The following is an 11,111-nucleotide window of genomic DNA, read 5'->3' as shown; positions in this document are numbered from 1 at the left end:
AGTGGACAGTGTCAGGCAGCTGCTGCCAGGGCTAATAAAATAATGGGATGTATTAAAAGTGGTATACGTGTTCATGAAAAAAATATAGTTCTACCTCTGTACAAGTCACTAGTGCGACCGCACTTAGAATACTGTGTACAATTCTGGTCACCGATATATAAGAAGGACATAGCTGAACTGGAGAGGGTGCAGAGAAGAGCGACCAAGATTATTAGAGGAATGGGTGGGCTGCAATACCAAGACAGGTTATTAAACTTGGGGTTATTTAGTTTGGAAAAACGAAGGCTTAGGGGGGATCTAATCACAATGTATAAATATATGAGGGGACAGTAGAGACCTTTCCAAAGATCTTTTTACACCTAGGCCTGCGACTGGAACACGGGGGCATCCGCTACGTCTTGAGGAAAGAAGGTTTAATCATAATCACAGACGAGGATTCTTTACTGTACGAGCAGTGAGACTGTGGAACTCTCTGCCGCATGATGTTGTAATGAGTGATTCACTACTAACATTTAAGCAGAGCCTGGACGCCTTTCTTGAAAAATTTAATATTACCAGTTATGTATATTAGATTTTATGACAGGGTATTGATCCAGGGAACTAGTCTGATTGCCGGATGTGGAGTCAGGAAGGAAATTTTTTCCCCATTGGAACTTGTTTGCCACATTGGGGTTTTTTTGCCTTCCTCTGGATCAACATGTTAGGCTACAGGTTGAACTAGATGGACTTAGAGTCTCCCTTCAACCTTAAAAACTACGATACTATGATACTATGATGAGGATGAAGATATGGCAGCAGTAGCACTGTCAGGACCCAAGTCCTCTTGCGCCTGGCAGTCCTGTAGCCGCTCATCCTAACTGCTACCTCACTCAAAGCTTCTTTTCCTTTAGTAAGCTGTTGATCATCAAGCAGTATACGAAGACTTGGGTCCACATAAACAGCTGTCAGAAGAATTTTATTTTCCAATAGCTGTGTATCTCTCCGTTTCATTGAAGCAGAAATGCCATCTGCGATTAAACCTCCTCTTTGGGACAGGCAAAATAGCAAGTTCTTCCACTCCCATATGAAAATGCCAGGAGTTCAATCCTCAGCTTGTAATTTTTTAGTCACGGTAAATGGGTGATTAAGCAATTCCTTCAATTTAGCCACCTGTGTCCAATGACCTTCATTTAAGGTTACTTGAGGGTTTACCATATCTATAAGAAATGATTTTAGTTCAAGCAATCTCTCAGTCATTAAATAAGTGCTGCCTCACCGAGTGGCTTGATCAACAATTGCCCCTTTCCCAGCACATTTCTTCAAGATGGAATCAATTTTAGGGGTTCTGCCGGCAATAACCAACTTCCTCACTTTTCCAATTAGAATTCCAGCATGTCCGCCCAGTTTCACACATCCAGCTTTTCACCAGTTTGGCGGATGCGGCGCACGCCAGTATAGTACGATACAGTACAGTGGCAACACCACAACTTCCGGGTCACATGACAGCATGTGACCGGCGTTTGTCGCGCTGCCACTGTACTGTATACACTGTACTGGAGTGCGCCGCATCCGCCAAACCGGTGAAAAGCCGGATGTGTGAAACCGGGGTCCCGGTCTTGCAGACTCTTTCATTGCCAGCTGCAGCGTGTGCACAACACAGCGCATGTGATGAATAGGAAAGTGTTTTGAAGCAGCTTCAACAAGATCATCTAATCCTAAAGTATCATTTTGCTGTTCTTCTGTTGTAATATCTGTTTGTTCCTCCGTTACATGAGCAGCGCTGTGGCTCCATCTCACACATACTAAATCCTAAATTTTCTTCTAGCTGTTGTTCATTACTCTCATTCATCAGTTTAATTGTACTTATCAAGTTTGAACCATTGTCCTTTACAATAGCAAGAACCTGTTCTTTTTTGAGTTGGTAATCTTGCAGAACTTTTTCCACTAAGGCCTGGAGAAGCTGGCTGCTGTGATGAGCTTTACTATCTGTTACTGCCAGTGTCTTGCTAACAATTTCTTTCTTCTTTACAAACATCGAATATTGATGGCAAAATAATTGAGTGAAATGCAGTGACTCTGGGCATCCAGCAAAGGCAATGGGTGACAAGATAGGACATTCAGACACAGCGTTTTGTGAGGATCCTCACAAAGAATGAGCAGTCAGCTTGTGTGGCCTTTTTCTAATGCTTTTTTATGAGCTCAAAAACCTTTCAGGTGATGCAGTTTTTTAAAAAGCTGATCTGCTTTTGCAGCTGACAAATGTATCCTCAAAAAACGCAGCAAAAACGCTGTGTGTGAATGTAGCCTTAGATCAGGAACAGAACAGCCATTTATAGGACATTTCATAACTTTCCCAAATTCCTATGAAAAAATATTCAACACATTCTGCATTGCACTACTGTCCCCAATTTATTATATATTCTAGGAGTCGGAGCCGGTTCATTTTATACCGACTCCGACTCCATCAAAATGAGCTGCGACTTCGGCTCCATCAAAATTAGCTCCGACTCCGGCTCCGACTCCATCAAAATTAGCTCCGACTCCACGACTCCAACTCCACAGCCCTGGTGAGCAGAATCACCTAGGTCTTCAATCTTCACCTCTGGTCCTATCGTGAATTGGGGCAGGGTGGGAGCGTGCTTCTCTCCAGAATGAGCCGCTGCGGGGGAAGGACAACACCATTACCACGCGCCTGACGTAGTCCTGACAACAGTAAGCAATCACCATCCCCCCAGGTCCCAGGTTTTAAACACTTACTGGTTGCGCAGCACACGGACACTTTCATCTTCAGGCACGAGTGCCGGTGGTTGTGGGTTGGTGTTGCTGGAAAAAGAAAAAAAAAAACAATAAGAATGGGTGCAATGTAAAAATTAAGACTAAAATACCAGGAGGAACAACTGAAGGGTTCAACTGAGTATCAGCAGGAGGGATCCTGTAAGGGGACCGGGGATGTCCATCCACCGGACGACAGAAGACTGCAGCGGGAGCCTCCACCTGCATGCTGTGATTAGTGCCCCCTCACATGTGACTTGGGAGTGAGGCCATCCCCCTTACATCCGGCAGAATTTGGGGTGCGAGGAGCCCATACATCAGCCGGACAGATCCCGCAATCCGGTGTGAGCCTTCTCTCTGGGGTAGATGGATGACAGTGATCACTCGCAGACTCAGAGGCAGCGGCTGCTCCTGTGTCAGTGAGCAACATCCACTGCACTGATCACATGTGCAATTCTATATTTTGACCACTAGGGTGAGATATGCACCAGTCTTATTACACCGCTGTATACAGGCATCCGTATTATAGGACAGTGCAGGCATGCAATACATGGTGCACAAACCCAGAGTCAGATGACACATCCTCCATCTAACAAACACAAGGTAAGACGCTCCCCTGTCGGAGGCTGCAGGCGGCTCACCACTGGGCTAAAATGTAACGCCTTGGTTCTGTTCCTGGGACACTGAGATCTCCAGCGCGCTTGCTGAATGTACTTGATGGCCCCAATGCGGCTCTACCCTCCGGTACTCACAGATGTAGTAGTAGTTGTGTCCCGCGTGGAACTCGTACCCCAGAGAAAAGGCGCTGTACCGCTGAAACTTCTCCGAGAACTTGATGGGGCTGTGTGGGGAGTGCGGCCGGTTACATTCCCAGCGCTTGAAGCCATGGCTGGTGTTGCAGGAGTGGTAGCCCTCATAATTCACCATGTACAGGATATACTGCTCCATCCGGTGATCTGCCATCATATCGTTATAATGTGGGCAGTAAATGTCAAGGTAGTCGTTAACATTCACCTGAACCGTGTAGTCATTGCGCCGCAAACTGGAACGAAAAAAAAAAAGCCATTAGTCCCATCAGCCGAGCCACCCCGCAGAGCAGGGACCCCTTTAGCCTCCCCGCAGGAGCCGACCCCCGGGATATCCTGATCCCCAAACACCACACCATCTTTACACCAGAAGCCAGATAGAGTCTGCTGAAAAGCTTCTGACAGGCCGCCTCTGGTCACGTGTGTCCGTCCGGTGTATAGCTTCTGCCTCCGGAAGCCACACAAAGTATTACACTTTTAAAAAAGTGTAACCCCTCCCCTCTGCCTATACACCCTCCCGTGGATCACGGGCTCCTCAGTTTTGGTGCAAAAGCAGGAAGGAGAAAACTTATAAATTGGTCTAGGGTAAATGCAATCCGAAGGATGTTCGGAGAACTGAAAACCATGAACCAAAAGAACAATTCAACATGAACAACATGTGTACACAAAAGAACAACCAGCCCGAAGGGTACAGGGGCGGGTGCTGGGTCTCCCAATAGGAGCTAGAAGAAAAGGAATTTACGGTAAGTAAACAAAATTCCCTTCTTCTTTGTCGCTCCATTGGGAGACCCAGACAATTGGGACGTCCAAGAGCAGTCCCTGGATGGGTAAAAGAATACCTCAATAAAAAAGAGCCGAAAAAAAGGCCCCCTCTTACAGGTGGGCAACCGCCGCCTGAAGGACTCGCCTACCTAGACTGGCGTCTGCCGAAGCATAGGTATGCACTTGATAGTGTATCGTGAAAGTGTGCAGACTAGACCACGTAGCTGCCTGACACACCTGCTGAGCCGTAGCCCGGTGCCGCAAAGCCCAGGACGCACCCACGGCTCTGGTAGAATGGGCTTTCAGCCCTGAAGGAAGCGGAAGCCCAGCAGAACAGTAGGCTTCGAGAATCGGTTCCTTGATCCACCGAGCCAAGGTTGACTTGGAAGCCTGCGAACCCTTACGCTGGCCAGCGACAAGGACAAAGAGCGCATCTGAACGACGCAGGGGCGCCGTGCGAGACACGTAGAGCCGGAGTGCTCTCACTAGATCCAAAGAGTGCAAATCCTTTTCACACTGGTGAATTGGATTAGGGCAAAATGAAGGTAAGGAGATATCCTGATTGAGATGAAAAGGAGATACCACCTTAGGGAGAAATTCCGGGACCGGACGCAGGACCACCTTATCCTGGTGAAACACCATGAAGGGGGCTTTGCATGACAGCGCTGCTAGCTCAGACACTCTCCGAAGTGATGTGACTGCCACTAGGAAGGCCACCTTCTGCGAAAGACGTGATAGAGAGACATCCCGCAGCGGCTCGAAAGGTGGTTTCTGAAGAGCCGTTAGCACCCTGTTAAGATCCCAGGGTTCCAGCGGACGCTTGTAAGGTGGGACTATGTGGCAAACTCCCTGCAGGAACGTGCGAACCTGCGGAAGCCTGGCTAGACGCTTTTGAAAAAACACGGAGAGCGCCGATACTTGGCCCTTGAGAGAGCCGAGTGACAAACCCTTGTCCATTCCGGATTGAAGGAATGAAAGAAAAGTGGGTAAGGCAAACGGCCATGGAGGAAGACCGTTAGTAGCGCACCAGGATAGGAAGATTTGCCAAGACCTATAATAGATCTTGGCGGACGTAGGCTTCCTGGCCTGTCTCATGGTGGCAATGACATCCTGAGATAACCCTGAAGACGCTAGGAGCCAGGACTCAATGGCCACACAGTCAGGTTGAGGGCCACAGAATTCAGATGGAAAAACGGGCCTTGTGACAGCAAGTCTGGGCGGTCTGGAAGCGCCCACGGTTGACCCACCGTGAGATGCCACAGATCCGGGTACCACGACCGCCTCGGCCAGTCTGGAGCGACGAGAATGGCGCGACGGCAGTCGGACCTGATCTTGCGTAGTACTCTGGGCAGCATCGCCAGAGGAGGAAACACATAAGGCAGTCGAAACTGCGACCAATCCTGAACTAACGCGTCCGCCGCCAGAGCTCTGTGATCCTGAGACCGTGCCATGAATGCCGGGACTTTGTTGTTGTGCCGTGACGTCATGAGATCGACGTCCGGCGTGCCCCAGCGGCGACAGATCTCCCAAAACACGTCTGGGTGTAGAGACCATTCCCCCGCGTCCATGCCCTGACGACTGAGAAAATCTGCTTCCCAGTTTTCTACGCCCGGGATGTGAACTGCGGAGATGGTGGAGGCTGTGGCTTCCACCCACTGCAGAATCCGTCGGACTTCCTGGAAGGCTTGACGACTGCAAGTGCCGCCTTGGTGGTTGGTGTATGCGACGGCAGTGGCGTTGTCCGACTGGATACGGATCTGCCTGCCCTCCAGCCACCGATGAAAAGCCAATAGGGCTAGATACACTGCCCTTCTCTCCAGAATATTGATCTGAAGGGATGACTCTATCAGAGTCCAGGTTCCATGAACCCTGTGGTGGAGAAAAACCGCTCCCCAACCTGACAGGCTCGCGTCCGTGGTGACCACAGCCCAGGTTGGGGGTAGGAAGGATTTTCCCTGCGACAGAGAATTGGGAAGGAGCCACCACTGAAGTGACGTCTTGGTTGCAAGGGAAAGAGAGACGTTTCTGTCGAGGGAAGCCGTACTCTTGTCCCATTTGCGGAGAATGTCCCATTGGAGTGGCCGAAGATGGAATTGCGCGAACGGGACTGCCTCTATAGCTGCCACCATCTTCCCCAGGAAGTGCATGAGGCGCCTTAAGGGGTGTGACTGACTCCGAAGAAGGGATTGCACCCCTGCCTGCAAAGAAAGCTGTTTGTCGCTCGGATGCTTGACTAACGCTTGCTGGGTATGAAACTCCATCCCAAGGTACGTCAGTGATTGGGTCGGTGTCAACGTGGATTTCGGGAAGTTGATGATCCACCCGAACCGCTGGAGAGTCGCCAGAGCGACAGATAGACTTTGTTGACACGCCACCCGAGACGGGGCCCTGACTAGGAGATCGTCCAGGTAGGGAATCACCGAGTGGCCCTGAGAATGCAGGACCACCACAACGGATGCCATGACTTTTGTGAAAACCCGTGGGGCTGTCGCCAAGCCGAAAGGCAATGCCACGAACTGGAGGTGTTCGTCCCCGATGGCGAAACGCAGGAAACGTTGATGCTCGGGTGCGATCGGTACATGGAGATAAGCATCCTTGATGTCGATGGATGCTAGGAAGTCTCCTTGTGACATCGAGGCGATGACCGAGCGGAGAGATTCCATGCGGAACCGTCTGGTTCTCACATGTCTGTTGAGTAGCTTGAGGTCCAGAACGGGACGGAATGACCCGTCCTTTTTTGGCACCACGAACAAGTTGGAGTAAAATCCGCGACCACGTTCCTGAAGGGGAACGGGGATCACGACTCCTTCCATCTTTAGAGCGGCCACTGCCTGAAAAAGTGCGTCGGCCTGAGCGGGGGGCGGAGAGGTTCTGAAGAAACGAGCCGCAGGACGAGAGCTGAACTCTATCCTGTAACCATGAGACAGAATGTCTCTCACCCATTGGTCTTGAACATGTGGCCACCAGGCGTCGCCAAAGCGGGAGAGCCTGCCACCGACCGAGGATGCGGCCGGGGGAGGCCGAGAGTCATGAGGAAGCAGTCTTGGAGGCAGTGCGTCCTGCGGCCTTTTGTGGACGAGACTTGGATCGCCACGCATAGGAGTTCCTCTGGCCTTTCTCCGGCCTGTTGGACGAAGAGGATTGGGACTTGGCGGAGGGACGAAAGGACCGAAATCTCGATTGAATTTTTCTCTGTTGAGGTCTCTTAGGTTTGGCCTGGGGTAAGGAGGAATCCTTTCCTTTGGATTCCTTAATAATCTCATCCAATCGTTCGCCAAACAAACGGTCGCCAGAAAACGGCAAACCGGTTAAGAACCTCTTGGAAGCCGAGTCTGCCTTCCATTCGCGCAGCCACATGGCCCTGCGGACTGCCACAGAGTTAGCGGATGCTACAGCCGTACGGCTAGCAGAGTCCAGGACGGCGTTCATGGCGTAGGACGAAAAAGCTGACGCCTGAGAGGTCAAAGACGCAACTTGCGGAGCAGAATTACGTGTGACAGCATTAATCTCAGTCAGACAAGCCGAGATAGCTTGGAGTGCCCACACGGCTGCAAAGGCCGGGGCAAAAGACGCGCCCGTGGCCTCATAGATGGACTTCACCAGGAGCTCTATCTGTCTGTCAGTGGTATCCTTTAGGGATGAGCCATCTGCAACTGACACCACGGATCTAGCCGCCAATCTGGAGACTGGAGGATCCACTTTGGGACAGTGAGCCCAACCCTTAACGACTTCAGATGGGAAGGGGTAACGCGTGTCAGTGTTTCTCCTGCTGAGACGCCGACTCCTCTACAGGAGGAGGCGGGGGAGAGAGATCCAACACCTGGTTGATGGACGAGATAAGATCATTTACTAAGGCGTCCCCTTCAGGTGTATCAAGGTAAAGACCGATGGGTGAGAGACGTGTCTCCTGCCCTAATACACCACCCCCATCATCAGCCCCCACACAGCGCTCCTGCCCTAATACACCCCCATCATCAGCCCCCACAGGGCGCTCCTGCCCTAATACACCACCATCCCCCATCATCAGCCTCCACAGGGCGCTCCTGCCCTAATATACCCCCACCCCCATCATTAGCCCCCACACGGCGCTCCTGCCCTAATATACTGTCAGGGCCGGGAAGGCTTGTAGGCCCAGGGGGTGGATCCACTGGACCTTGCACCCCACCGGAGGGCAGGGTACACGGCAGCCGGAGCACCGGCATGGCAGGGACAAGTATAAGCAGGTCACCAGAGTCACAGAGTTCTTTAGGACAGTAAAGTAAACAGGCACAGGTACCAGAGAGCAAAGACACGAAGTCAGCAGGACACGGCACCAGAGGACCTGAGCACCTAGCTCATAAGACTATGCTACAAGACACGTTGATCAGGCCCCGCCCACATGGAAAGGAAAGTCTTATATACTCAGCACAGCCCTATGTCATTTCCTGCTTCAGGTGTGCTGGGCCCATAAGACCAGGAGAGTGGGCGCAGCCTGGTCCTATACAGAACCATGAGGCTAAGACTCAGAGTCAGACTCCTGAGACCAGGAACAGGACTCAGGGGAGCAAGAGCGGGAGCGGCAGCCATGACCAGTGGACACGTGGACTGGATCAGTGAGCAAGGAGCGGTGGTGCGATGGCGATACTGGAGGAGCGGTGGTGCGATGCAGGGACCGTCTCAGTGGGTAAGGAGTGGTGCTGGGACACGGGGAGCGTGACAGTACCCCCCCCCTGAAGCCCCCCTCCCCGCGGCCGGGACATGTAGGCGCGCCGAAGAGGGGCAGCAACGTACTTCCGGGACAACCAGGACCGGGCCTCAGGACCGCAATCCACCCAATCGACCAGGAAGGACTGCTTACCCCGGACTGTTTTCATGGCCACTATGTCCCGTATCGGGGAACCCATGTCAGCGGCAAGGGAGGCAATGGAAAGGGGAGGACCGTCAGAAACAGGACTGGAGTCTCGGACGGCCGGATCGGGCGTCTCGGACTGGGTACAGGACAGTGTCTCATCCTCGGTAGCCGGTGGCATCAAAGTCTCAATTGTCAGGGACGGTGGAACGACGCTGGAGTGCGTCGTCTCCTCTGGTTCCGGTGGCACCACAGGCACAAGTGACAGGAGTTGTGGTACGGCACTGGACTGCGTCGTCACCTCTTCAGGGGTCGGTGGTTCCAACGGTTCAGGTGACAGGGACTGAGGAACAGGCTGTAGGCAGTGGTCATGACACAAGGGTCCCCAGCGGGAAATAGCGCCAGAGCGCCAACTAATGGCAGGGTCATGGAGTTGAAGCCAGGGCAGACCCAGCAGGAGCTCAGGAGCCATTCTTGGGATGACATAGAAGGCTATAGTCTCGGTATGCGAAGCGCCAACCTGGAGGTTCACGGGTTCGGTGGTAAACCGGACAGGTTTGTAGAGCGGTTTTCCGTCCACTGAGGCGAACCAGAGAGGCTTCTTCAGCGGGGTGACAGGGACCTGGTATTTGTCTACCGTGGCCTGGTGAATAAAGTTGCCTGCTGCCCCGGAATCGATGTGGGCCTCAGCTGAAAACCGGGTCCCCTCTGTCGTCACCCGGACAGTCTGTTTAACTGGAACCAAAGGGATTTCGGTGGCAAGGATGGCGGTTCCCACCATCCCTTGGACCTGGGGTCTACTTGGTTTCTCCGGGCAAGAACGGAGCATATGTGAACCGTCTCCGCAATAGAAGCACAGGCCCCGGGCGAGCCGTTCTGCACGGCGTTGCTTGGCTTGGGTCAGACGGTCCACTTGCATGGGTTCTGGCGATAAGTCACGGAAAGGCAGGGACGAGGGAGCGGTAGGTCTCTGCGGGGGCAAGGCATGGCAAGGTGGTCGCTTCTCCCGGACTCTTTCTTTGGTACGCTCCTGAAAGCGGAGGTCAATCCGGGTGGCCAGGGAAATCAAAGCATCCAGGGTGCGTGGAACATCACGGCCGGCTAGTTCGTCTTTAATACGACCCGAGAGACCCTCCCAAAAGGCCGCTGTTAAGGCCTCATTGTTCCAGCCCAGCTCCGAAGCGAGCGTGCGGAACTGGATGGCGTATTGGCCGACTGTTTGGGTCCCTTGGCGTAGCCGGAGGAGCGTAGAGGTCACTGCGGTAGTTCGTCCGGGTTCGTAGAAGGTGCCCCTGAAGGCTCGCAGGAACTCCTGGATGTCGGTGATCATCGGGTCCTCATTTTCCCACAGGGGGTTAATCCAGGCCAGGGCTTCGCCTTCCAGGTGTGACATCAGGAACGCCACCTTGGCCTGGTCTGAGGCAAACAAGTGCGGGAGCAACTGGAAGTGCAGGGAGCACTGGTTCAGGAAACCGCGGCAGGACTTGGGATCCCCTGCATAGCGAGGCGGAGCAGCGAGGAGCAGTTGCGAGGCCGTGGAGGAAACTGGTTCGGACCTGGAGACTGGTTGCTGCGTGGACTCAGACGAGGCGGCGGTCTGCAGCGTATATAACCGATGGTCCACGGACGCCAGGAATTTCAGCATCCGGTTCAGGGTTTCACGCTGTTGTGCCAGCTCCTGGCGCAGCTCAGCCAGCTCTGATGTTTGTGCTCCAGCGGGATCCATGGCCTGATCAAACTGTCAGGGCCGGGAAGGCTTGTAGGCCCAGGGGGTGGATCCACTGGACCTTGCACCCCACCGGAGGGCAGGGTGCACGGCAGCCGGAGCACCGGCGTGGCAGGGACAAGTATAAGCAGGTCACCAGAGTCACAGAGTTCTTTAGGACAGTAAAGTAAACAGGCACAGGTACCAGGGAGCAAAGACACGAAGTCAGCAGGACACGGCACCAGAGGACCTGAGCACC

At 53.0% G+C, this 11,111-nt stretch overlaps 1 protein-coding gene across 1 annotated transcript; it reads right to left on the bottom strand.

The window, feature by feature from the left end:
- Positions 1-2,389: 2,389 nt before the first annotated feature.
- On the bottom strand, positions 2,390-3,778 carry LOC142262944 (ephrin-A3-like). The gene is made up of 3 exons (XM_075332197.1): positions 3,504-3,778; positions 2,737-2,802; positions 2,390-2,638 (listed from the first exon to the last, which is right to left on the bottom strand). The coding sequence occupies exons 1-3, from the start codon at positions 3,715-3,717 to the stop codon at positions 2,424-2,426; spliced, it is 495 nt and encodes a 164-aa protein (XP_075188312.1). The 5' UTR covers positions 3,718-3,778; the 3' UTR covers positions 2,390-2,423.
- Between the last annotated feature and the right edge of the window lie 7,333 nt (positions 3,779-11,111).

This window comes from Anomaloglossus baeobatrachus, unplaced genomic scaffold, assembly GCF_048569485.1.
Source record: "Anomaloglossus baeobatrachus isolate aAnoBae1 unplaced genomic scaffold, aAnoBae1.hap1 Scaffold_254, whole genome shotgun sequence".
NCBI classification, from domain to species: Eukaryota; Metazoa; Chordata; class Amphibia; order Anura; family Aromobatidae; genus Anomaloglossus; species Anomaloglossus baeobatrachus.
Note: the sequence above shows the minus strand (reverse complement) of the source record. Positions and strands in the feature narration are given on the sequence as shown.

Excerpts from the sequence above, each read along its gene's own strand:
- LOC142262944 (XM_075332197.1), bottom strand. The coding sequence starts at position 3,717 with ATGATGGCAGATCACCGGATGGAGCAGTATATCCTGTACATGGTGAAT. Across the intron at positions 2,803-3,503 it reads ACACAACTACTACTACATCT|CAACACCAACCCACAACCAC; the intron begins GTGAGTACCGGA and ends TTCTTTTTCCAG. Across the intron at positions 2,639-2,736 it reads GTCCGTGTGCTGCGCAACCA|CGGCTCATTCTGGAGAGAAG; the intron begins GTAAGTGTTTAA and ends CTTCCCCCGCAG.